Raw genomic sequence first — 27,653 nt, 5'->3', positions numbered from 1 at the left:
GAGAATCAAGGGAACAACAACATAGATCCCATAGTTCCTGAACAAAATGTACACAATGAACCACTCCGCAGGTCACAAAGAGAAAGAAGGCCTGCCATCTCTGATGATTTTATCGTGTATGTGACTGAAAATCTTAGTGATACTGGAGAGCTGACTGATCCTTTATCATATGCTCAAGCTATTTCCTCTCCATTTGTTGATAAATGGCGTGAGGCAATGAAAGATGAAATGCGCTCCATGGAACACAATGGAGTGTGGGAGTTAGTTGAATTGCCTGAAGGTTTTAGACCTATTGGTTGCAAATGGGTGTTTAAAACTAAAAGAGACTCTAAGGGAAACATAAAGCGTTATAAAGCAATGTTGGTTGCTAAGGGTTACACTCAGAAAGAAGGTATTGATTATAAAGAAACATTTTCTCCTGTTTCATCCAAAGATGCATTTAGAATTGCGATGGCTCTTGTGGCTCATTTTGATTTAGAATTGCATCAGATTAATGTTAAAACTACTTTCCTGAATGGGAGTCTACTTGAAGAAGTTTACATAGTTCAACCTGAAGGGTTTAAAGAAGCTGGTAAAGAACATCTAGTGTGCAAGCTTAACAAATCCATATATGGGCTTAAACAAGCCTCCAGGCAATGGTACTTAAAATTTGATGAAATTATTACAAAATTTGGATTTGTGGAAAATAAACTTGATGAATGTGTTTATCTCAAAATAGCTAATGGAAATTTTATTATTATGGTTCTCTATGTTGATGACATTTTGCTTGCCACAAATGATTTGCACTTGATGAATGAGACCAAGTAATTTTTGTCTAGTTCTTTTGATATGAAAGATCTTGGTGAAGCCTCTTTTGTTCTTGGGATAGAAATTAAAAGAGATAGGTCACGTGGTTTATTGGGTTTATCACAGCGTTCCTATATTGAGAGTGTTCTTAAAACTTTCAATATGTAAGACTGTAGACCTGATATTGAACCTATTGTAAAAGGAGACAAACTTAGCAAGGATCAATGTCCGAAAAATGGAGTTGAAATGAGAACTATGAAAGATGTGCCATATGCAAGTGTTGTTGGTTATTTGATGTACATACAGGTTTGTACAAGGGCTGATATTGCATTTGTTGTTAACATATTGGGAAGATTTTCTTCTAATCCTGGGTGGGCACATTGGGTGGCTGCAAAGAAAGTGATAAGATATCTACAACGCACCAAAGACTTCATGATTGTATACAAAAAGATTGATGATCTGGATCTTCTAGTATATTCAGACTCTGATTTTGCAGGTTGTCAAGACACTATGAAATCAACTTCTGGGTATACTTTTATGTTGGGTGGAGGTGATATTTCTTAGAAAAGTGAGAAGCAAAGTATCACTGCTACATTTACAATGGAAGCTGAGTTTATTGCTTGTTTTGAGACTGCTTCACATACTGTCTGGATGAAGAATTTTCTTACTAAATTGCAAATTATGGATTTTATATCTAAGCCAGTGACTATTTTCTGTGACAATAGTGCAGCTATGTTCTTCTCCAAGAATAACAAGAGAACAAGAGGCTCTAAGCATGTTAGCCTTAAGTTTCTTAAGGTTAGAGACATGGTAAAAGAAGGTGATATATGTATTAAGCATATTAGCACAAAATCTATGTTGGCTAATCCTTTGACTAAAGGTCTTAGGCTTGTAGTGTTTAATGGACATGCTAAAAATATGGGTATTTTAGAGTCTTTTGATGTGTTTTAGTCAGTGGGAGTTACTTTGTAATTGCTGACTGAGATATTGCTTTTGATAAATTCTATTTTTATGCAAACTTGTGTTATTTGATATTCGTTATGCTTATGACTAACATGATAATTTATTTATTTTTATTTCCAATTGGACATTGCATAAACTCATGATATCTTTGAGTCTTGCAGCTTGTTGCCTTGATTATCCCGGGTAAGGCACAAGGAAATCCTCCTGAGGTGATATGATTTTGTGTCACTTGGAGACTCCTGAGGTGATATAGTTATAATATAACTTGGAGGATTATTTCTTTCTAAGAGGTGTGAATCTATTCACCTTGATTAGAAAGATAAAATGTTTAACACACATGTTTGATCCATGTTGATGGAAATTCTAGCATATTTGGTCGTAGATAGAATTCATACCTTAAAATGGTGCGATGCCTACTGCGATTCATTGTTAGTCTTTTCTATTGAGACTGAATGGATTGTTATATGGGTCATTCTATCCTTGGTTATGTGAGTAGTGTGGCCACCGTAGAGTCTAAAATCCTTTTTCAAAATGATTTTCTTAAAAACACAAATATTTAAAATTGTTTTCTTGTCCTCAATTAACGTTGGCGTCTAAGTGGGAGAATGTTGGAATTTGGACTTACGTTAATTGGTTATAGCCTGAAAGGATAGTAGCGTGGCCCAAGTGGTGGATAAATAAAATGCCTAATATTAAATATTGTGTGTGTGGATAAGTGAGGCGCAATAACTATTGGCATGTGATGGGTAGACACACTTTATAAATAGAGGCCAACTCCCCTTTTCCTAGCTATTAGAAAACCCTAGTGTATTCTACCTCTTGAATACGTGGTAACGGTAGACGTTCCATCAGCCAAGTTCTCCGGGCTGTGAGAGCGCGTAGCTAATGGATCGTGAAAATTGGTCTCAGGCTTAATCGTTGTTTGCTGTCACTGCTGAATCGATGGAGTTTAACGATACGCTTCCTTAGACTCTAACGCAAGAGTATAATTTAATATATGTATGATTGTGTCTTAATCTCTGTTATGACTCCGAATTAATTATCTTACATAGTCAATTGTATTATTGTTACTATTATCTTTTTGTAATTAGTCATTGTAGTGATCGATCAACTTTTTAGTCTTTCCCCTGTTCTTTTCGGTCATGTAATCTGTTTATACATATCTACTTATTATAACACAAATGGAGTGTATGTAACATGTTTATGTCATCTATAACACATGAGAAATTGAAAATTTTCCTCATTACACAATAAAACAATAAACTAAGCATGGCTATACATCCACAGTAAAATAAGCATGGCTTACAGACAGCTATACGGTCACAAGAATTACTCCTTTAGCATTCCATACCAGTTTCCTCCCCCATATGTCTTTTGCTCCTATTCAATTATCGATGTTTTTTGCTTCAACGGTTCTGATTTTATGCAAATAAAGTAGAATAGACACTGTCTATTTCATTTACCCCAAAGACAGAGGGATGAAGAATTCAGAAACTGCTTTCCCTCTTTTATGGAACATCCCAAAATTCAACATAGCCACAAGAGGACCAAGCTCCACTCGTTTAGAAGAAAGACCGCGAGAAAAAAAGGGGAGGGACAAAAAAAAAACTCGCCAAAAAATAATAATGAGCACAAGTGTATAAACAAGGGCGGCTCAAGCATATATGGGGCCTAAGGCGAAAGTTTAACATAGGGCATTATTTTTCATTGTTTGTCAAAAATTTGTCAGGAGCTCCTTTTTGAGATTTTATTAAATTTTCAAGTATTCTTTTCTTTTGTTTTTTTTGACTAACCAGATGCATATTTTCTTGTTGACATATTTATATTCTAAAAAAAATTAAACAATATGTACAGAGTAAAATTAATTAAATAATAAATAACAAATAAAAAAAATACTAGAAAGTTAGATGATATTACCCAATGACTGACTGATTCAAGAAGTTTGAAGACTTTGATTCCAAAATATTTAGTTGTTGGCTTGTTGGAGTCTTGGAGAAAGAAAGAGATCCAATAGAAAGAATTAAAAAGATGAGCATGAATCATAAATAAAGAGGAAAGAAGAAGACATGTCTTCTGGAATATGAAGAATGAATGAATACTAGAAATAGAATTGAAACGTTGATTAGGGATTACTTGGAAGAATAAAAAGTAAAGTTGTCAAATCAAATCAAAGTGACAACTATTTACCTACTATTTTAAACTTTAATTTATTAATATATCTTAAAGTTTTTCTTTCTTTTTATATGGAAAGTACAAAAATATTATATACATATAATTTTTTTTAAAAAGAAATACCTATAAACCTATAAAATATACTCCTTATTCGTAAAATGAGGCACTTGCCTTACCTTATACTATGTTAGAGCCGGCCCTGTGTGTAAAAACACTAACAAGCCTCATGTATGAACTCTTCTTATATTTGACAGGTACTCCTTTGCACATCTTCACTTTATCCTTCAATGTGCCGCGCCTAGGACGAGCTATTTTGGTATTTGGATAAAAAAGGACCTCTTCAAATGCTTTGAGAGCATTACAGCATTCTCACACTGAGCAATTCCCTTGTCAATTTTCCTATCAACTAGATAACTGACACCAAGGGCATTGTAAACTTGCTCAAGGTCCTGATTATCTCCATCCCACTTTTCTACCACCTAAAGTCAGTGGCGGGCCATAATTTTCACTATGGAGACTGAAAATATTAAGAAGTAAAACTTCTGAAGAAGCCAAAGAGATACAATATCTAATATATATATAATATAATATAATTTTGACCTTGTATATACAGTATATTAACTTTCCGGCGAAGGGTTGGACCCCTAGTTCTGTCCCTGCCTGAAGCAGATGCTCGGCAGCAGCTTGGTAGAAATTTTGTCTCAATATCACAGGTCCAAGTTCGAAAAGCTTTGTCGGACTAGCTAGAACCACCAGTTATAACTTGCTCTTGCAATTCTTCGGCAGAAGATCAAACTCTCTGCAGACAAAGACTTGCCTAATCACAAAGAGGCTTCCAACCACAAGCAATGCTAGTAGTAAAAGCAGGTAGTTACATACGCTGGATTCCCAATTCAAACAAATTTCTGACCTCATAAACCATGTTTACTCTCACACCTTCACTCGCTGATGCCACTTTCCCAGATATCAACCAGAAAACAACAACAACAACATACCTAGTATAATCCCATATAGCAAGGTCTGAGGAGGGTAGTGTGTACGCAGACCTTACCCTTACCTTGTAGAGGTAGAGAGGCTGTTTCTAATAGACCCTCAGCTTAGGAAAGCATAGGTACCACAATAATAACATCACCAAGAAACCATGTAAAAGCAGCATACATAACAAGATAGAAGAGACGTCAACCAGAAAAAAGACCAAAATGACAAAGCAGATGGAGAAAGAACCTGACTACTAGTTGTAATATGTTCACATTCAGCAACTTCTCTGGAACCAAAAGTGAGAATGATTCTATCTGCTATAAGGGTCTTTTGTTAGTGTCCTTTTCTGATTTTTTGCGTAATAGGGAGTGAACTTGGAAGCATCAAGATTGAATTTTGTTGGGGCATTTGAAGAAGCATTAGCTACAGACAGTGGCGAAACTAGAAATGTCGCTAAGGGTGTTCAATGTTTAATATATGTGTACAAGAAAAACTTTTGACATATATACGTAATACAATTTTTTATTTACACAGTATAATTTTCGAATAAGGCCGGGGTGTTCAACTGACCATCATTCCCGGTATGTGGCTACTGACACTGGTGACAGATATAATACTTCAAGCATAACTCTTCAGTCTCTTGGAAAAAAGCCAAAGAGACAGATATATGATTTAAGCTTTACAGTAAGCAAGGAAGTTTATCCCACGCACAACAACAACATACTTAGTATTATCCCATGTTGTGAAGTAATCTCACACACATAATAAAATATATATTTATATATATATGTGTATTGGGAAAAATTGTATTTAAATATAAAGATGACGTGTCGAAACACGTAGACTAGTCAAATGATCAAAGAATTACAACTAGCCAAGAGGCACGAGTTGTAACAGATACGAGCAAATGGCAGAGGAAGAGGCACGAGAAGGTATACAAATAACCCAACACCCATACCTATCTAAGTCATTTATGTCCGAGAATCAAAAGGAATGAATCTGACAATAGAAAAGAGTGCAGCTACGGCATTTAATAGGCATTAAATGTGGAATATGTTAGAGAATTTGTATTGAATGTAATGATTATGTAACGTAGCATTCAATGTCTTTAATTACTCATAATAGCCTCATTATGATTTGGGCAAAACGTATATCTCCAAGATATCTATAAAAGAGAGATATCTGATCAATTGTAAGGACAAAAAAAATACTATTGATATAAACTTTGGTTTACTTGTTTTTCTCTTGATTACTCTCTTGCTACCTAAATTACTTCCTTTTATACACTCTTTTGATTATCAGTAACCCGTGTTCTTCTAAATTCTAGCTTTGACTAAAATTTTATTTTTTGGTTAAACAAATTGGTTCCGTTACCGGGAATCTGATAATCTATTTTCTTTTCGCTTAACTTTCCTTGTTGCTTCAACTATATCGAAAAACAATGATAACATTCAAGGAAACCAAGAAACCCAAATAAACCAACAACTTCAGAGAGACCCTCAGGATAATAACGCACTGATTATTTTTCCACAAGGCTCTCCTCGGCGATCTCGTGAAGGCACTCCTGAGATATCTCATACAGATGGACAGGCTCAATTCGAAAATGTTGAAGCTATGGATGAGGCTTTGCAAAAACTTATTACCGCACAGGTCAATAAAGCCATTCAGGCCTTGGTTAGCCAGTTACCTGCTGCACCACCCACACCTACTCCAAATAACAACACTCTGGAGAACCCTCGTTCCGGGCTTGTTAATTCAGGCAGCGGTGGAACCCTCAGTGAATCGCAAGATGGAGAACCAGGTAATTTAGTTAAATTCAAATTTACAAAATTTAGTACTAACCTTGTAGAAACAGCTCAAGGAGCAAAGTGAGCGCATAGAGCAGATACCCGGGGTGCCGCCCATAATCAAAGGGGTAGATATGGATAGATATTCGCAACAACCCTGGAAGCCAAGTGCTGCTCCACTCCCAATTCCAAAAAGTTCAAAATGCCTGATATTCCAAAATATGATGGAACAACAGACTCACGAGATCACGTGACTGCATTCACAACGGGCGTAAAAGGCAACGATTTGACTAAGCAAGATATTGAATCAGTATTAGTCAAAAAAATTGGTGAAACTCTCACCAAAGGAGCGCTAACATGGTATTCTCTTTTACCCGAAAATTTTATAAATTCTTTTGCTGAGCTTGCAGATTCTTTCATCAAAGCACACTCGGGATCTAAAAAAGTAGAGAAAAGAATGGAGGATATTTTCAAAATTAATCAAGGGGACTCAGAACTGCTTAGAGAATTCGTGGACAGATTTTAACGTGAAAGAATGACATTGCCACGTGTACCTGACAATTGGGCAGCTATAGCTTTCACAAACAATTTGAATGAAAAACGTTCGGAAGCTACGAGGAGACTCAAGGAAAGCCTTTGAGAATTCCCGGCTACAACATGGAATGATGTTTATAAGAGGTATAGCATGAAGTTGAGGATTGAGGAAGATACTATTCCACGATTTCAAAAAGAAGAAAAGGTAAGTTCGAGACGTGCGGAGACCGAAAAAAGATCCGGTAAAAATAAGTACGAGCCTTACATGGGACCTGCGGGAAAGGACTCACGGTCAAAGCAGGATAATCAAAGGTACGATCACAGATCAAGAAACAGAGAATCGGGTTCTTCATCAAGATTCAGGAACGAGCGAAACAACTATGAGTCACGAGATGATGATAGATATTTAAAAGTGAGATTCGGTGGTTACAACTTCAACGTCAGCACCTCCGAGCTCGTAGCTGTTTTGAGAAGCATGAGATATAAGGTTCGATGGCCAAAGGAAATAAGATCGAATCCAAACAGGCGCAACCCTGACCATTGGTGCGAGTTTCATAATGACCACGGACATAAAATAGCAGATTGCAGATTTTTACAAAGTGAAGTTGATCATTTATTAAAACAAGTATATCTTACTGAGTTGTTCAGTGAGAAAGGCAAGCAAGCTTACATGAAGAACAGACAGGAGCCTCCAAAACCACCTTCTCCCAAAAGAACTGTCAACGTTATAAGTGGGGGTGAAAACGTCAATGGTATATCATATACTGCAGCTAACAAAATTTCTTAAGTAACAATTACCCAAGGGAAACGGGTGCGGCATGTTTTAGAGGAAGACAACATTACATTCAATGACGCAGATGTAGATGGCGTATTAACCTCTCATAACGACGCACTGGTAATATCTTTAATTGCACATGATACTAATGTGAAATGAGTTTTGATTGATCCAGGTAGTTTCGTGAACATTATTTTACTAAGAGTATTACGTGAGATGCAAACAGAAGATAAAGTGATACCAAAGGCGCATACTCTATCTGGATTTGATATTTCTAGTGTCCTCACGAAAGGAGAGGTAACACTCACCACATTCGCTGAAGGAGTCGTTAAAGATACAAAGTTCCAGGTGGTAGATATGGAGATGGCTTACAACATGATTCTTGGGAGACCATGGATCCACGAAATGGATGTTGTTCCTTCAACCTTGCATCAAGTTATTAAATTTCCATCGCCATGGGGAATCTGTCAAATTCGTGGAGATCAACATACAGCCAGGGCTATCAACTCTGTTGCAGATACAAGCACGAGAAATGAAGGTAAATAGCAATCACAGAAGGCAGTTGAGGTCACCACAACACAAACCTCAACTGAACAAGGGCAAACAGATGTAGATTCAAGGCCTGATACCATTCAAGAACCAGAAGAGAATGAAAATATCAAAACAACAATAGAGGAATTAGAGCCTGTCGTGTTATTTGCTCAATGGCCTGATAAAAAAGTCTATGTTTGAGCCAATCTTAGCCAAGGTATGATCGGTAAGTTAATTGAATTTTTGAAAACTAACGTGGACTGCTTTGCTTGGTCCCATTCTGATATGATAGGAATACCACCGGAGGTGATGACTTATAAACTAAATGAAGATCCATCATACCCTCCTGTCAAGCAAAAGAAAAGAAAGCAAGGAACTTTCAGAATCAGGTGATTCAAGAAGAAGTCCAAAAATTGCTAAAAAATGGTTCCATTCGTGAGGTAAAGTATCCTAACTGGTTAGCTAACACTGTTGTAGTTCCAAAGAAGAACGGTAAGTGGCGGGTTTGTGTATATTACACAGATCTTAATAAAGCCTGCCCTAAAGATTCTTTTCCATTACCACACATAGATCAATTGATTGATGCAACTGTAGGTCACGAACTATTAAGTTTTTTAGATGCATATTCAGGTTATAATCAGATTAAAATGGATCTAGGAGATGAAGAAAAAACTTCATTCATAACAGACAGGGGACTTACTGTTATAAAGTAATGCCCTTTGGTCTAAAGAATGCAGGTGCAACGTATCAGAGGTTAGTTACCAAATTGTTTCAAGAGCATTTAGGAAAGACTATGGAGGTATATATAGATGATATGCTTGTTAAAACTCATTATTCAAAAGATCACATATCACACTTATCTGACACATTTTCAATTTTGCGCAAATTTAATATGAAGTTAAATCCCGAAAAATGTGCATTTGGCGTTGCATCAGGCAAGTTTTTGGGTTTTCTTGTTTCTAACCGTGGTATTGAAATAAATCCTGCACAGATTAAGGCTATTGAGGAAATCCCTGATATACTTTCAAACAAAAAAGAAGTTCAAAGATTAACAGGGAGAATTGCAGCCTTGGGAAGATTCATTTCTAAATCATCAGAGAAGTGTTTTAAATTCTTCTCAGCCCTTAAGAAGCAAGATCATTTTGAATGGAATGAGGAATGTCAACAGGCACTCAGGAATTTGAAAATGTACTTATCAAATCCACCTTTGCTGGCAAAATCAAAGGCTGGGGAAAGACTACTCATTTACCTTGCTGTTTCGGAAGTTGCGGTAAGCGCTATTTTGGTCCGAGAAGAACAAGGTAAATAATCCCCTATCTACTATGTTAGTAAATCTTTGTTAGATGCAGAGACACGGTATCCTCAGTTAGAAAAACTTGCACTTGCATTAATCATGGCATCTAAAAAGTTAAGACCTTACTTTCAATATCATCATATCGCTGTAGTAACTGCCTACCCTTTATGTAATATATTACATAAGCATGAGTTATTAGGTAGGTTAGCTAAGTGGGCAATAGAGTTAAGTGAATAGAAATCACATACCAACCTAGAACTGCTATAAAATCATAAGTGTTAGCTGATTTCGTGGCTGATTTTAGCCAAGGGATGCAATTAGAAGCAGAAAAAGAATTGCAGGTATTCAATGGAGCCAACCCAGAAACTTGGACTTTATTCACTGATGGCTCATCTAATGTAAATGTGCAGGTTTAGGGATTGCCTTGGTACCACCTATGGGTGAGACCATTCGACAAGCTATTAAATGTCACTCCATAACTAACAATGAAGCGGAGTATGAGGCTATGATTGCAGGTCTAGAATTGGCACGAGATCTTGGCATAAATCAGATTATAATTAAGAGTGATTCGCAACTCGTGGTTAATCAAATGCTGGGGACTTATACAGCTAGGGAAGCAAGGATGCAACAATACTTAGAAAAGGTACGGGAATTGATAATGCAATTTCAAACCTGGAAAGTTATACAAATACCAAGGGATGAAAATTTTGAAGCAGACGCCCTAGCTAATCTCGCATCTGCAGCTGATGTGGCAAGCGATGCAAACGCCTCAGTTATACATTTATTTCATTCAGTTCTCGATCCTGATAAGAATGAGGTAAATTCTAATAATTTAACTTGGGATTGGAGGAATGAGATTGTTGTTTTTTTGTAGTATGGTATCGTCCCTGATGATAAGAAGAAAGCTCATGCGCTGCGAAAGAAGGCTGCTCGGTACTGCTTAAAGCAAGGCAATTTATATCGTAAAATGTTCGGTGGTCCCTTAGCAAGATGCCTCGGACCTTCGCAAACGGAGTATATAATGAAAGAAATACACGAGGGACATTGCGGGAATCATGCAGGAGGAAGGTCATTGGTAAGAACCTTAATTAGGGCAGGTTATTACTGGCTTAAAATGGAAGAAGAAGTAGAAAGTTTCGTGGCCAAATGTGATAAATGTCAAAGGTACGGTAACAATATGCATAGACTTGCGGAGTTATTACACCCGGTCATTGCGCCATGGCCATTTATGAAATGGGGAATAGATATCGTGGGTCCATTACCACAAGCAAAAGGACATGTAAAGTTTCTGCCCATACTCACTGATTATTTTACTAAATGGGTGGCCGCAAGAACATTTAAACAGGTGCGAGAAAAGAAAGTCAAAGATTTTATTTGGCGTAATATCATATGCCGATTCGGTGTACCAAAGGAGATCGTGTGTGATAATGGCCCTCAATTTATTGGAGCTCAAATCACAGAATTCTTTCAAAGTTGGCAAATTAAAAGGATTACGTCAACACCTTATCATCCGGTGGGTAATGGGCAAGCAGAATCAACAAACAAGGTTATTATCAATAATTTAAAGAAACGATTAGAGGAATCAAAAGGTAACTGGCCTGAAGTGTTACCTGGAGTTTTGTGGGCATATCGCACAACTGCAAAAACAAGTACAGGAGAAACTCCGTTTTCATTGGTTTATGGAGCTGAGGCTTTAATTCCAGTTGAGATAGGGGAACCAAGTACACGGTTCACACAGGTGACACAAGAATCTAATGACGAGGAGATGCGGATCAATCTAGATTTACTCGAGGGGAGAAGAGAAGCTGCATTAATAAGAATGGCAGCACAAAAGCAAGTCATAGAACGATATTACAACCGAAAAGCACGCCTCAGATTCTTCAAAGTGGGGGACTTCGTGATTAAAAAGGTTTTTCAATCTACAAAGGCAGCTAACGCGGGTAAATTAAGTCCAACATGGGAATGACCCTATAGAGTTCGTGATATTACAGGAAAGGGAGCATATGAGCTGGAGACAATGGATGGCAAGATACCACCTTCACATTGGACTGCTGTTCATTTGAAGAGATACTATTTCTAAGGAATACCCACGGTCAGGTATCACCATTTTAAATTTAATTTTTTAATTGTTAAAATTTTACTAACGATTTTAGATGATAGAAAAAAAAAGCTAACCTGTACTAAATGATGAGTCACGACCTGTAAGGCACACGGAATAACCTAAAATTCCTGACCTAGGGTTATAGTTATTCTGATAGAAATTTAAACGAGTTAAACAATCTTCATCTATAATCGCATCTCCGAGTCCCGTATGTTTTTCCTTTTTAGGAATAGGACCAAATGAAATAAACTATCAAGTGCTCGAGGCTTCATACTTCAACACTCAAACACTTGGGGGACTACATAATATACACAGATATGTGTATAAAGAAGGCAAATAAGATTAAGGAAAAATCAAGCCTAAAAGAGTCAAGTGTAGAGTAAAAGTCACGAGATGGAGCTACGAGCTAAGGCCAAAGAAAAACCTCACTATAGTTAGGGTAAAGGCTATGTACTAAAACGGGTTATAATGAAAAACCCCGTGTCTATTATTCTTCTTTTGAAAAAAATCTGTTACAAGAAAAACAGTTACGAGAAAGTTATAGATGTAATTCAAATACATGTAAAGTATTATTCAAAACTTGTCAAAGTTATTTCAAAGAAACATGTGTGTTCCTATTTCTTTTATCGTATGACAACACCTTTATAAAGTTGAGACGTCTTCTTCATTAAGTGTCAAAATATAAAAGGGCCCTGTTTTATAAAACTCATGTTTAAATTAATTAGTCATGAGGTTAACAGAAGCATTTTCGAAAAATAAAAATGCAAATTATTCTGTAAGTCTTTAAAAATAAAGTCAAGAATAAAACAAACAAAAGTTTAAGATAATAACATGAAAAACTTCTTAATATATAAAAAATCTAAGACTAAGTTCGAACTTAGTCATAAAACTATAAAATTGTTTATACAGATTGCCCCATAAAAGACTTGGGGACTTGCGTTTCCAAAATGAACCCTCAAATGAAGCAAAGGGTTTGATTACAATTTTTCAAAATAAAAACAAAAACAAAATCATTCAAATGATTAAAACTGGTCACTGAGAAGTTTGTGAAACTGAAGTAGGAACATCAATAACAGCGGGCTCAATTTGGGCAGGTGCATCAACAGATGCAGTTTCAACTTGGCTTGCAGCAACATGCTCGATTGGGCTTGAAAGAGTTGGGATACCCGTATCAGCTTCAACATTCACGGGAGCTTCAACCACGGGAGAAGGGAAATCCTGAGTTTGCTGAGCTTTTTCAATAGTTTCATTGATCTTAGCTAACTCCGACTCCAGGTTGAATTTTTCTTGGCCAGCTTCAATTAGGGTATCACGACGTGAATTCAAAAATGCCCAACTTACCTCAACAACAGATTTTTCTTCAAGGGTCTCATAATCCTTTTCCCAATCAGCAATCTCATTCTTTAGCTCTTCATTTTCAACCAAGGCGGAGTTGTAAGAAGCTTGAAGAGAGGCATGAGAGCTCTCTAAAGCACGAACCTTATCAGCCGAGACTCGAAGGTCTTCTTGTGCTTGAGTTAAGCTTTGCACGAGCTCCCCAGGGTAAACTTCTTTTTGACTCAAAAGAGCCTTCAACTCTATAGAGTCTCGTCGCTGGCCTTAGATAATTGCTCTGAGAAGGAAGATTCGAGACGTTCTTTGTCTTTTTCTGCTTGGCTTGAGGAAGCTTTTACAACCGCTAACTCTGAAGTTAAAGCCTGCACCTGCTGCTCTAAGGTACTTTTGCTTTCTTGTAAATCTTCCATATCAATTTGTGCACTCTCAAATTGTTCCTTCCAATTGATCGCCTCCAACTGAGAATCACGTGCTACCTTCTCCAAGAGAGGGATCCTGTTCATCATTTCTATGCCGATAAGATTGGCCTAAAAAAAGGAAGGGAAATAAGAATATAAGAATCCCAAAGATAAATTTTTTTTTTTACAAAGTAAAGAAGGGAGAGAAGGAAAATACCTTCAAAGTGGCATGCATGATATCATTCATTAGAGTTAAGGAACTATGTCTCTCCAGCTTTGATTTTTCAATTGGACCAATTAAAGGTTCCAGCCATACATATGCTTGACGTGACTTCCTCAAAAGGCTGCTATCAGCAGGAACTTCAATGGTTACCCTCCTCATAGCGGCACTTCTACTTGAAGTGCCTATTTCCGTATGGTGAACGATAGGAGGGGGAATTGTCGAAAGAACAATGGTAGAGGAAGTGAAAACAGTAGAAGAAGGAATAGAAATAGCTCGGGTTGGTAAGGAAGGAATCACAAGCACGAGAGTTAAAAAAGAAGATAAGGGTATTTCATCTAAAACAAGCCCTAAGCTTCCACTACCAAAACCGCTGAAGAAAAGTTGATCAATAGACTCATGAGTATCATGAGGAGTGACGTCATCGTCAGGAATTATTACTGGGGTTTCAACAGGTTCGGTAAGAGAAACAGAAAGACGAGGGGAAACTTCAGCTTCGTCATCAGAGACGATGCGTCTCCTAGCTCGTGGCCTCGTCACCAGGGAACCCCCATCTTCCTCTTCTTCAGAGTCTTCTTCTTCAACAGTTTTCCTTTTCGCAGAAGAAGAACCAGAAGAAGAACCCAAGACTATTTCTCGGGCTCGTTCTAAAGAGATACGGGTTATTGAAGAGACACGAGAGGCCGCAACTGCTTCAGCAGTAACTCCTCGAATAGCAAATCCTGATAAAAAGAATGATGGAAGTTAGAACAATAAAGGAAAATATAGGCATGAAAGAACAAAATATAAACTCTTAAATAAAGAAATATATATATATATGCGTGAAAGATGAAATAAAAACTCTTACCATGAGTCTTTACTTTCCAACCGTAATGGTTAGAAAGTGTTTTCCAAGACCTACCATCTATTGGTACGGTCTTCAGCAATTTATCTACCCAACCACGAAAATTGGGAATATCCTCCACCACTCCCATGGTTGCTAAAAAAAGCAAAATTAGAGAAGTTGATAAACTTGAAGGAAAAAGGCACGAGATGGATAAAAAACTTACGTGCAAAATTTCACTTCTCAGGGAAGGGAACGTTATTCTCACCCACTAAACCAACAATGGGGGTAGCAACTCGGGCGTACCAGCCACGGTCCTTATCATCTTCAAGGCTCACTAAAACCCTCTTACTCCTGGCCACTAGGGTAAAAACACTATTACAGAAAAGTCTAGGGAAGTAAAGATGAATCAGGTGAGGGAAAGTAAAGGAAACGTCAGCCATATTAGTTAAATGCCTCAAACAGGCAACAACCCTCCATATGATTGGGCCAATTTGACCCAAACAGACATTAAAAAAACGGCAAAATTCAAGAATGACTGGGTCAATAGCTGGTTTGAACCCTAAAGTGAAAGGGTATGTATAAACAAAAGAGAACTCAGTCAAGTAAGAAGTAACTCTGATTTGGATTAGGGATAATAATGGAAAAATCATTACTCCAATGGCAGTCTTTGCGAACTACATGAGTCAAAACTTCTGTAATTTGAGTGGGGCAAGCGTCAACACGATCTAAAGCGGAAACCTGGTTTCTAAAAGATTCCCTATCATGGTAAAAAGATAGTTTTGTAGGGACTATCTCCTCTACTAAAGGCTTACGTAATTGTTTAGAAGGTTCTTTATCCCTAGAAGAAGATTTGTGAGAAAGGGAACCTCTGGTTCTATAAGAAGGACCAGAACTAGGAGAATGTATAGACGAACCACCACCACGAGTAGACCCTAAGCTACGAAGCCTACCTCCCTTTCTATGTATAATGGGGCATTAGGGAAGGTATCAACAATGTGAACTCTCCTAGGGTTAGGATTTGGTGAAGACATGGCGAAGAAGAATAATGTGAGGAAGAAGTGAACTGAGATTTGAGGAATTAAGTGTTCAATAAGCTTTATGTGGTAAAAGACAAGGAAAGAAGTTATATTTATATTAATAAGCCACCGCCAAAGGTAAAAGTGCAGTGATGGAAGGACCATAATAATGATAACTGGCACTTCGTGAATAGTGGAGCCGTAAAAAGCCTTGAAAAGGCTGCAAAATTGCAGAACCAATGGAAAAATGACACGTGTACGGAGCATTAAATGGAAGCGACAATTGAAGCGTCAATTTTGTCAAAGCATTAATGGTGACAAAAATTCTCTTTTAATGAAATCCACTTCCCAAATATTCAACTGATGAATAAATGAAAAGTGGAGGTACTATATGTATTGGAAAAAATTGTATTTAAATATAAAGGTGACGTGTCGAAACACGTAGACTGGTCAAATGATCAAAGAATTAAAACTAGCCAAGAGGCACGAGTTGCAACAGATACGAGCAAATGGCAGAGGAAGAGGCACGAGAAGGTATACAAATAACCCATCGCCCGCACCTATCTAAGTCATTTATGTCTAAGAATCAAAAGGAATGAATCTGACAATAGAAAAGAGTGCAGATACGGCATTTAATAGACATTAAATGTGGAATACGTTAGAGAATTTATATTAAATGTAATGATTATGTAACGTAGCATTCAATGTCTTTAATTACTCATAATAGCCTCATTATGATTTGGGCAAAACGTATATCTCCAAGATATCTATAAAAGGGAGATATCTAATCAATTGTAAGGACAAAAAAAATACTATTCATATAAACTTTGGTTTACTTGTTTTTCTCTTGATTACTCTCTTGCTACCTAAATTACTTCCTTTTATACACTCTTTTGATTATCAGTTACCCATGTTCTTCTAAATTCTAGCTTTGACTAAAATTTCATTTTTTGGTTAAACAATATGCCCACAGTAGGTCAACAATAACTGTTCCAAAGAGCATATTTTGCGCCTTATTTCAAAATTTATAGCAAAAGAAATCCACAAATCAGACATCCAAGGTAAAAAAAAAAAAAGGAGTGAATGAAGACCGAATAATGCTGACCAAACCCATAGATAATGTAATAAAACCAGAATAAAATGTGTGCAGAAACTCCAAACTAGAAATAAGAACATACCCGCTTAAAATAAGAAAACACACACATTTTGGCCGATAGGAAGAAGAGAAGACATACCCATTCAAAGACAAGTTTACAACTTCTGCCCAGGTGGAATTTTAATAAAATTTAGGGTCCCAACTCCCATGGCTTCTCTGCAATGGTTTATAATTTCAGACTTGTAGCTTCTCGATACAAATTTTACGAAACATGCTTTACTTTATGATATTTGGTGGTGTTTTATATCTGTGTTACATAAATTAGAAACATTAATATTGACTATGGTATTTTTTTTGCTTGCAGTCTATATCCTTGTCTGGCCAAGTTTTTTATTATTAAAAGTGTTTTTTTCTAAAGTTAAAATATTCGGCCAAGTTTTTAGAAAGGAAAAAATAGTTTTTGAGAAGCAGAAAATAGTTTTTTTTTAAAAGCATTTTTATGAAAATTACTTTTGAGAATAATACTTAAAAGTACTGTTCAAAAGTGTCTTTCAAATTAATTAGTCAAGCAAGTAACAAATAATACCATAATATAGCTAATTTTGCTATTTCTAATTTCTTTTACTGCTAGTGCTCTTCTTGTGAAAATAAATTTATGTAACTTAGAAGTTTTATCAACTTAAAAAATAATTTTACTTATGAAGATTTTGAAAAAGAATTGAATTAGATTCTTTATCTACTTAGTTAATTTAAAGATTTTTTTTGTTTTGTTTTTGTATTGGGGCGTTGTGCTGTCAAAATAACATAGAAAATATAGATAATTTTTTAACTCGATCATAATTTTTCTCTTAATTAATTTTTGAATAATATTTCAAAATTACATTCAATAATTATTATTTTTTATTAAGTACATGCCTCTTACTTTTAATAGTTACAATTTATAGAAGTTTCCCCTTATAAGAATAAGTTCCCTGTCAGAAGAATGAATACCTAAAACATATTTATATGGAAATTGCCGTAAGAAACTATAAGGAAACGAAAAAGTGTTATATAATACGTAGTTCATACACAAAAGGATAGTAGTTCAAATATAATTAAGGCAATAAGTAGTTAAGAATAATAAAGATTTTTAATTGATTTCAAAGTCTAAGTATTAGGAAAATAAAAACTAAATTACAATTTTGTCTATTGTGAAGACTATTTTAAAAGGGTAAAAGAGGTGAACGACATTTCGCTAAGGGATTTCGTGCTTTTAATATAGTATAGGTATAGATATATAAATTGTATGCTACTTTTAACCAAAAAAATTGAACGTCAATAACTTTTTTTTAGACTGGTTCAGAAGATGAAACATTTCTTGTTAATTTTTTTAACTTTTAATAATATATATTATAATAAAAAATTATCATGTTTAAGACCACAAACGGTAAACTAATTTTAGTACGCCTCAAAACTCAATCTTTTCTTTTACATCTAATGCCCAGTTAACCATGTGTATATAAAATGGCAAAGGGCCAAATCTATCTATCTACTGTGAGAAAAGGTTTAAATATATATTTTGTTATATTTTGGGTTTAAATATATTCTTGCCGTAATATTATTGGTTCAAATTTTCTGTTAAGTTTGTTCAAGGTAGACATCCAATCTTACGTGGCATGCCACCTCAGCGGCCCTAATCCATATATAAAAGATTAAAATTTGAAATACTATATTTTTTATGGTACTGGTAATAGTGATGGACTGGAAGTAAATTTTAGTGATGGAAAAAAAATAAAAGGGAGCGGTAACATAGGTTAGGAGCGCTAAGGTAGCAAGCCAACGTGACATCCATTCATCAAACATTAGTGTCACATAGGATTGCATATCGACTTTAGATAAACTTAATCAAAAAAAATTATATTTGAACCAATAATATAATGACAAGGCATATTTAAATTCAAACCATCGTAATGGTACAGTGTTATATTTGGCCTTTGTCCCGTATATAAAATGTAGCAGGGAGGAAAATGGAACAAAAAAAAGCAACAAAACTGTAAGCTACGTCGTTTCATAGACCTTAATTCCCACTCTAAGCCCTTGTCCAGTTGAAGCCTACATCCCGAGCTAATTTTATTTTCTTTCTCTCTTCGATCCCAGAACAAACAAAGCCATGGCTACTTCGTTGACAACGGCGGCTCGTCGAGCGGCGGCCTTCACTCGCTTCCCCTCCTCAACCACTTCTTCTCTCGTTCAGCGCCGTGGCCTTGCCGGCGCAGCTGGTAATAATGTTCTCTTATTCTCTGTTTCTCAATTTTTTTGATCGATTTAATCAGATGCGTAACATCTCTGGACCGATTCATTTCCATTAATTGTTGATCCAGGAATATACAATCATTTGATTTATTCTTGTAGCTCTATTTTTTTGATTCATTGATGGTATTGAAATGTGAAAAATTCTAACAGATCATCACGGGCCTCCTAAGGTCAATTGCTGGTCAGAGCCGATGAATCCTGCCCAATGGAAGGAAGAACATGTTAGTTCTCTTACTATAAAATCCACGTTATGGATGAAACTTTGTTTTGTGATAGTTTAATTGTTTTTTTCTTTTTCCATATTTTTTTTTATAAATGTAATAGATTAATTTTCGTTGGTATAAACTTATACGCACGCTCTGTTTACACCAAATCAAGCAATTTAACCTCAGCCAACAAACATTAAAGTAATAATACATATCACTAAACAATGATTAATTCGTAAATGTGTGTATGAAAGACACATGTGTGGCATTTTATTGATTTGGTGTAAACACTGTATGCGGGTGTAGTTTTTACCATTTTCTTGATTGTTTGTTCAAAAGGAGTAATTTGTTTTTGGAGATTTACCGAATTAATGCTTGTGCTAGTTTGGCAATTGCGACTCGGAATATCATAGGATTCAAAATTTCCAAAAAAATATTATTGTATGATGCCACATATTCTCGGAAAAAATGCTATACAAAATTATATATTCAGTTCTTCTTGTAATAATCATGCAAAATCAAACTTGTAACTTGAAAGAGTTCAATTACTGACGATTCAAAAAATATTTACAATTTTTTTTACACAATCATGTTTAAAAGGCTATTTAATAACGCTGATTGGTAATGTAATATAAATGGTAAGTTGGAATAACAAATTAAATTATACTGATAATGTAAAGAATGCATTACTCAGTGTATATAACTTAAATTCAATTTGAAGAGTATAACTTATTGTGGGATTTCTAAAATAACAAGGTGTTACATGAACCAGGACGGAGTATTGAAGACAATGAAGCTGGTTTTTTAACTGTGGAAAGACTAGGTATGATAGTATATGTAAATAGGTAATTTAGATTTGAACAATCTGTACACTATGCATTCAAAATGTCTTTGTATCAAAGACTTTGTTAAGGCACTACCAACAGAGTAGGTGTTACCTGGTAGCTATGTCGGTGGGGATAGCGAGTACTTGATGGATAGTCAAGGTAGGAAAGACATATCACTTTTAATTAAAAAAGAAAAGAAAAGAAGAAGAAGATAATATCAGCGGAGCAACTTGAATGTGCCTAGACACATCCATATCAAGGATGAATAGGTACTAAAAGAGTCCATGGGAACAGAATCAGTAACTACTAGAAAAGTTTTCTAGAACCCTTAATCTCACTTACAGTAGTCATAAAGAGAAAACAGGATAATAGAAGTACATATAGCTCAGTATTGAGTTTAAGCAATGTTGAGGCTTTGTTTTTTGACATAAGTATAGTTTTATCGAAATAAATAAATGCAAAATGGAATTTTTAGTGCAACTGTACATATCCAATTTATCACTGTTAGTGATCATGATCTTGTTCGATCTTACTTTGAAAAACCTAGTAAATTACGCTTATTTATATAAAGTTTGTATGACATATCTCATATATGATACGAGAAAGTGTGCTTTTTCCAAATAACTAAAGAGTAATTTGAAAAAATTGAAAAGAAACAAAATAGAGAAATGTGTTAGGAGAGCTGGTGCTTGTTTTCCTTGACCAAACTAAACCCCGACTACTTTTGTTTCAATTCTTTTTGGTGTAAAACTAATATAGGTTTAGCCCATTTTTGGACCCAATTTGATCCTATTTGGCTAAACTAGAGTCCTAAAATAGGATCAACCTTATTCCTATTAAATCTGTATTTGGAAATTCACATTCTTAACCTTAGTAAGGTTGCCTTTTGATGCTTTTTGGAAAGTAAATGGAAAGGTTATCTTTTGATGTTTTTTGGAATGTAAATGCAAAGGTTATCTGTTGATGTTTTTTGGAATGTAAATGCAAAAACTTGCAATAATATTTCTCTTGGTCTTTGCAGTTTGTGATTGTGTCTTTGTCCGGTTGGGGCTTGCTTTTCTATGGTGGGTACAAACTCTTCACTGGAGGCAAGAAGAACAAAGAAGAGGTACTTGTCTGTTCTGTTGAAAGTGCACATAGATTGCTCAATCATATAAATTGAGATAAATTGATTGAGGAAACAGAGTCAATCATATCTGCTATAAGTAATGTTTTTCAATAGATTGCTCAATCTAGTTAGAATATCAATGAACCTAGGATGAGACTGAGAAGAGAGTGTCGAGTAAATTCAATAGCCTGTTTAAAACATTAAAAGGCTATCTGGAACATCTAACGAAAAAGCATTGAATTGCTGTTTGGGAACCAAGCTTGAATCAGGAAACTTCAATGTCTTCTTTGTTAAAAACCATGTACCAGCAGTCCGTGTCTCTATAAGTTCCTAAAGAGATGCTTTGTGGCGTTCTTTATTAAAAATAGTGAACGTGAAACTTGCAAAAAGGGCACTTAATTTGTATTTCGCTCCATAACTGCCCTCTTCCTGATGGTCGCTGGTGCAAAGAGAAATAACACTATTACAACATCATGCTCAAATAGTTTTCGGCTAAACTTTTCCTGGCCAAGTGTATAATTAATTATGTAATAGGGCATATGATTGGTCATTGCTAACAAGTGTAGTCTATCAGTTTTCATGCAATTTTCTTGGCACACAATTTTCATGCATCAAAGAATAGGTTTTACCTAACTTTGCTTGAGCTTCGCAAAGCGTTGCCGGTTTCAAATTCGGATAAATTAGGAGGATCACAAAAGCTTGATGGCCTGCTAAAAATGGTTTAAATTTGATGAAATTTGAATATTGAGTGACTCGAATAAAGTCAATTGGATGCAAATGTTTCATATAGTCAGGCCTAACTAATTTGAAATTGAGGCACAGTTGAATGATTGAAAATGTAAGTTCCCGTATCAGTGAGGGAAGATAGAGAGTGTATCACCTTAGATATATGATTAGAAGGGCTAGACATAGTGAGAACAAGAACAATTCTTAAGCTTCCATTGTGTTTGGTAAATTTTGTCTATTTTAAGTGCAAGGAGGGAGAAGTGAAGAAAGACTGGAGGTGGCGTTTTGGGGGATTTATAGAGGTGTCAAGCGCCAAAGTTTTTTTATTCAAGCAGTTAGTTATATCATATTGGAGTCATGTGGCCATTTGGTATTTTAAAGTTACAAACATGCCTCCTTTCCATATGCAGTTCTATGGGTTCACCTATTCTGAATAATAGATGATACTTATTGCTGTTTCATTTGCTCAAGAAATAGGTTAAATAATCCAAATGCATTTTCTTTGTTGAAAATATCCAACACATTTCCCTAGTACTTTTTGAAGAAGCTTTTCTTGTTTAATAACATTGCTACAGATTCTTTACGGTCATAAGAAATGTGAGAAATGGAAATTCGAACAAACTTGGTTAGGTAGGGATTTCTTCAATTAGAAGAAAGAAAGAGGTTCGAGTATACTGTTGATAAAACCTTTCTTCAGAAACAAATACTAATATATTTACTTAGTGTGTACCCTAATCTCGAAAGAAGAAAAAAGTCCTGCAAGGTTTACATTTAAGTGAATTCTCATATTGATGATAGTTCATATAAGCAAGCAAATAATTAGTGTTGTCAAAGGCGAAAAGCTCTAAAAACGCTCCAGGTCTATTGGGGCTTTAGTTGCAAAGCGCATTTAAAGTAATTATACTCCCTCAGTTCCAATTTATGTGAACCTATTTGACTGGGCACGGAGTTTAAGAAAAAATGAAGACTTTTGGAATTTGTGCTCCTAAACATGTCAGAAAGGGTCCAGACTATTTGTGTGGTTATAAAAGCTTTTCATTAAAGGTAGAATTGGAAGTTTACGCTAGATTGTTTCCAAATTTAGAAAGGGGAAACCTTTACCTTATCAGAATTTTTTTTTTAGAAAGGGGTCATTATTTTTGGAATGGACCAAAAAAGAAATAGGTTCACATAAACTGGAACGGAGGGAGTATATGTTATTCAAGAAAAAAAAGTAACAAATTCATTCATAATGTTTTCTTTAACAACTAATACATTTATATGCCAATTCTATTTGTTATTAAGACCGCTCCAATCAAGATAGAACCCATGCGGAATCAGGCAGCCTTAGTGCTTTGACTATGCTAAACCGCAACTTAAGCGAGGCGGAGTGCCCTCCCTGAGCTTTTTTGAGCTTCAGGGCTTAATCGCGCCTTAAATGAGCCTTTGACAACACTGCAATTAATTAAAACTCAATTTTTGATACCTGAATAGAACAAGAATTTCCAGCTGTGCGATGCCAGATAGAATTAGATTCTATGCGAATTTTAAAATTTGGTGTAGTGAAGTTGTGTCAGTTGAAATAATAGCAGATTAGGAATTATTTTCTGATATGATAATCGCTTCTTTTTGGGTGTCCTTTACCTGCCCTGCAAACAAGGGTGAGTTTTTCTCTGTTAAAGAGGAATGATATCCTATTTTATTTTTTATTTGTGCAGAATTTGGTGCAAGCATCACAATAAGGTGGGAATTTACGTCGTATCATGCTATGGTTGGGATATTTCATGTCCTAAATTGAGAAGTTCTCTCTAATAATCCAATTTATTGGACATGACACTGATAACTTCAACTCTCATTGTATGAACTTTCTTCTTTTTATACAAAGCACCAGATAGCTTCTGAGCTACTAAATGGTGGGCTAAAGTTGGTCGCATCAGCACTGTAGTACAGTTCTTTCTTTCTTTCTTTCTTATGCTATGATAAGTGGAACTGGTTTTTCTCCATTTGCTTTTCTTTCTTCATTGTCATCTTAATCATGTTAGTCTGGAAATTGTGTACGCATTAATTGGAAGATCCTATCTACTTAAAAGCTTTGGAGATTCACTAATCTTAACGTATTTCTAGTGGAGTATGCAAATTATTCTCACTGGTAGTTGGTTAGTGAAAATGTCAAACAATAGAGTAATTTAACTAAATCACAGTGATTGAACATTCATAAGCATACTCAACTGCTGGAGAAATTAAGAAGACGCAAGTATCTTCTTTACAATATACTAAACTAAAAACATGATGATCTAACATTGAAATGAAACAAAGCATTTGGCATTCTGTCAGGCAACTATATACCTAAAATTCAGGCTCAGCTGTTTGGTCCTTGTCTTCTTCCCCCTCTTCCAAATTGGCAGAATGGTCTGCATCTTCTGTTTCCTTATCATTCTCCGGGTCAAGGTTGCCATCTTTTACAGCCCTTACAGCATTTCTCGCATGTGCGGAAGAACTGTGAAGGCTGCTGGCCAGCCTTTGCTCTGTATCTTTAAGGACAGTGGTGTTTTTCTCTTCTGATTGTGCATTTCTATTGGGTTTTTGATCTCTGGTCTCTTGTGAAATTCCTTTAGACTGGTCTAGCTGTCCTTCTGTTTCTTGATTATTCTCAAACTGAAGGTCATCTGCTTTGACGTCTCTTTCAGCAATATTTGCATGTTCTGGAGAATTGTGAAGATTGACAGCCTGTTTTTGGTCTTGACGTTTTCTATTGATGCCTGTTGCGCCTTGTGATTGTGCAGTTTCATCTGGTTTTCTATTTCTGACCTCTTTTGGAACTCTGTTGACCTCAGAAACAGCTATCTTCGCATGCACTTCCTGAGAGCTCTGGGCTATCTCAGATTCTGCGTCTTTGACTTCTCTTTCTTGCCCTTTCTCAATTTTCTCATTTGTGTTAGCTTTCCTGCCTTGGCTACTTTCTTTGGCACCTGCAGATTTCTCAGGGTTAAGTAATGCGTTACGTGGTGGAGCTTCATCGAGGTTTGAGCTATCATCTTGCATTTGCTGTCTGCCCATTTCTGGTCTCTGTTCTTGTTCTGACCTGATTTGGTTTCCAAAAGTTTCCTCCAAATCTTTAAATTGCTGATTTTTATCGGTCATGTCAATCCTTTGATTTTCTGGAGCAGATCCGTTATTCCTGTTTAGGTCCATATTTTGATCTTGCTGATGTTCCTGTTTCTCCTGTTTACTGCCTCCCATTCTCTCATTTGTTTCACTTCCATGCATTTCTTCAAAGAACTTTCTGTTTCTCATGCTTACAATGCTTCTCTTTTCAGGAAGCCCTCCACTTTCAGTGACCTTGCTCTCTGCAATTATTCGTCGGCTCTTCCCTTTTGTCTTTCTTATGTTCTCCTGGTTCACTCTTGATCTATCTCTACTCTTGGGATTGTCCTTCCGTCCAGACTGCTGGTTATTACCTTGAGAATCCGCAAAATTTCCTTGATCATCTTCCAGTGCTCTTCCATGTTCTTTCCAGTCTGGGGCATCTACTACACCAACTTCATTGATTTGCTTTTGCACTAGACCACTATGATTGATAGATTCCACAGTTGCATTTCTGCTATTGTACCTTTTCTCTTCTAGGAAGTTTTCCCCAGCTTTGGAACTGTCAGCAGCCTCTCTTTGGCCATCCAAATTCTGAAAACTGGTGCTTCTGTTGCCTGGAACATCTTCTTGATCAGTTCTCAACTCCTGAGACTCCTGTTCTCCAATATTGCTCTTCCTGTCAGCAGATGTCTCTCCATCTTGTGCTTGTCCTCTGTCTTCACCTTGCCTTGTACCTTCATTTCGACTGAGGGCAGATTCATCAGCAGTTCTCTGTATATTTTCTGTTGAATTCTTCTGGTCATCTCTCCTAAAGGATTGATGTGATTCTTCTGTTTCTCCTTCACTTGCTTCTTTTCTTTCAGTAGCCTTGGTGGTGAAGTTTATAGGTGGATTTGATGGATCATCTGCACTCACTGACCAGACCTTTACAGGTAATTCAAGACGGTGTTTTAAATCCTCAACTTCAGCTTCCTTCTGTCGCAATGATTCAGAAAGAAGCTTAACATGGGAATTATCTGGGTTTGTTTCCATATGTTTTTCTCTAAGCATCTTGATTTCATCCTGCTTTTCCTTGAGAGCCGCTTCAATTATTCTTTGTTCATCTTTAAGGGAAGAGATTGTTGATTTCATCTCCAAGATCCTGCTGTCGAGATCCCTTTTCTGAGTACGAAGTGAGTGTATTTTGGATCTCATTTCCTCTGTTTTCCTTTTAGCTTCTTGTGTATGTTCTCTTTCTTTCTGTCCCACAGGTGACAACTAACATTAGCTTGTGTAACATAATGAACTTGCAAATACACAAAAATGTGGTAGAAGATACAGATCTTGCAATTTGTGTCTTGATAGTTCATATTGTTTTGTTTCCTAAGGTTCATCTTTGCTATACACATCATACGTTTCAGCTGGTATCATGCTTAACTATAATAGTTGCATAAAATTAGAGGACTGCATTTATTAAAAGATGTCCTTGTTTGTGTGTTTTTCCTCTATTAACAGAAAGAATAAGATGTCCTTGTTCGGATTTCCTGTATTAGTTTCATTTTATTTGCAAAAAGAAAACAATAGAGTGATGTAGCATTGTTACATGGAACTTGATGTTGGTTCAGGACAATTGTTATTGTCTACACACACACACAACCCCCCCACAACACAACACACACACACTAACAACAGAGTGAGAGAAGTACCTGCAATAGGAATTTAAGGTCGTTGAGTTCACTTTCTTTATCCTTGACAAGGAGGTTGAAGATACGCCTCTCCCTGAGCTTGTGGAGAATCATAACTCCAAAAATAGCAGCCCCAAATGCCAGAAGCACCAGCACTGCATATGTTCTTCCTCTACTCCCATTGTTCTGACTCTGCATGTGCCCCTTCATGCTTCCCCCCTTTGCCATCTCTCTCTCTCTCTCACACACACACACTCTCTCTCTCTCTCTCTCTCTCAAGAAATGTATAGGAATGGAGAACAAGAATGGCCTCAATCTCTCTCTCAGCTCTTCCTATATGCCAACAGAGAATGTCACATATTGCATGTTGCTGGTCATCCCAAAGAGGTTTTCAAACTGCCTCTCTCTCTCTCTCTCTCTCTCTCTCTGTCTCACACACACACACAAACACATGGAAGCAGCTTAAGGAAAAGAGCAGCGGAAATAACAAGGCTTTGAAGGATAAATGTGCATGGCATGGGGTCTGTACAAAAGGCCACTGATTCTGGCGCACTTTTAGCATTTCTTTTTAATTAATAATACGTTCTTTTGCCTAATTACTCTGATTATCCTCTGAATTCTCGTCTTTCGTTGCAAGAGAGTTGGCTTTCAACTTTTTAAGTGGTTCAACTAACTGAGGCAGGTAAAAACTGCAACACCGCATTTGTGATCAACCAGGGCTCTGCATTTGTTTTTGCATACTTGCGACAGTGGCTTCTACTTTTCCTTTTTTTTTCTCCAGTCGTTTCAGTGTCATCTATGGCAAATTTTGGAAAAAGAAAAAGGACAAAAGTAAAAGGCTTCAAACCAGTAATTGACCGAAAACATAAGCAACAGATTGCTTGACCAAATAACTAAGGAGTTGCATTTTTATTTTATTTTTTGGTTAAAAGAAAGAAATCTTATTAATCAC

At 36.2% G+C, this 27,653-nt stretch overlaps 2 protein-coding genes and 1 pseudogene across 3 annotated transcripts; 1 reads left to right on the top strand and 2 right to left on the bottom strand.

Annotated features, from left to right (window-relative positions):
* Positions 1 to 4,098: 4,098 nt before the first annotated feature.
* LOC107765112 (tetratricopeptide repeat domain-containing protein PYG7, chloroplastic-like) lies at positions 4,099 to 5,475 on the bottom strand (annotated as a pseudogene).
* Positions 5,476 to 18,845: 13,370 nt separating this feature from the next.
* Positions 18,846 to 23,953, top strand: LOC107765110 (uncharacterized). Of its 2 annotated transcripts, XM_075219944.1 has the most exons (5): positions 18,846 to 19,070; positions 19,255 to 19,325; positions 20,067 to 20,133; positions 21,159 to 21,245; positions 23,669 to 23,953. In XM_075219944.1, the coding sequence occupies exons 1-5, from the start codon at positions 18,962 to 18,964 to the stop codon at positions 23,746 to 23,748; spliced, it is 414 nt and encodes a 137-aa protein (XP_075076045.1). In that variant the 5' UTR covers positions 18,846 to 18,961; the 3' UTR covers positions 23,749 to 23,953. The 2 variants fall into 2 exon arrangements, with proteins under 2 accessions (XP_075076045.1, XP_016439202.1); XM_016583716.2 differs by lacking the exon at positions 20,067 to 20,133 and having other exon boundaries at positions 18,873 to 19,070.
* Positions 23,665 to 27,232, bottom strand: LOC107765111 (uncharacterized). Its single transcript, XM_016583717.2, has 2 exons — positions 26,723 to 27,232; positions 23,665 to 26,276 (listed from the first exon to the last, which is right to left on the bottom strand). The coding sequence occupies exons 1-2, from the start codon at positions 26,927 to 26,929 to the stop codon at positions 24,297 to 24,299; spliced, it is 2,187 nt and encodes a 728-aa protein (XP_016439203.2). The 5' UTR covers positions 26,930 to 27,232; the 3' UTR covers positions 23,665 to 24,296.
* Positions 27,233 to 27,653: the final 421 nt, after the last annotated feature.

This window comes from Nicotiana tabacum, chromosome 8 (genome assembly GCF_000715075.1).
Source record: "Nicotiana tabacum cultivar K326 chromosome 8, ASM71507v2, whole genome shotgun sequence".
Taxonomy (NCBI): Eukaryota; Viridiplantae; Streptophyta; class Magnoliopsida; order Solanales; family Solanaceae; genus Nicotiana; species Nicotiana tabacum.
The sequence above is the reverse complement of the archived record's forward strand: the minus strand, read 5'-3'. Positions and strand labels throughout refer to the sequence as shown.

Coding starts and splice junctions, on each gene's coding strand:
- LOC107765110 (XM_075219944.1), top strand. CDS start 18,962: ATGGCTACTTCGTTGACAACGGCGGCTCGTCGAGCGGCGGCCTTCACT. Junction 20,134..21,158: donor TTTAACTGTGGAAAGACTAG/GTATGATAGTAT, acceptor TGGTCTTTGCAG/TTTGTGATTGTGTCTTTGTC. Junction 21,246..23,668: donor GCAAGAAGAACAAAGAAGAG/GTACTTGTCTGT, acceptor TTATTTGTGCAG/AATTTGGTGCAAGCATCACA.
- LOC107765111 (XM_016583717.2), bottom strand. CDS start 26,929: ATGGCAAAGGGGGGAAGCATGAAGGGGCACATGCAGAGTCAGAACAAT. Junction 26,277..26,722: donor ACCTTAAATTCCTATTGCAG/GTACTTCTCTCA, acceptor CCTGTGGGACAG/AAAGAAAGAGAACATACACA.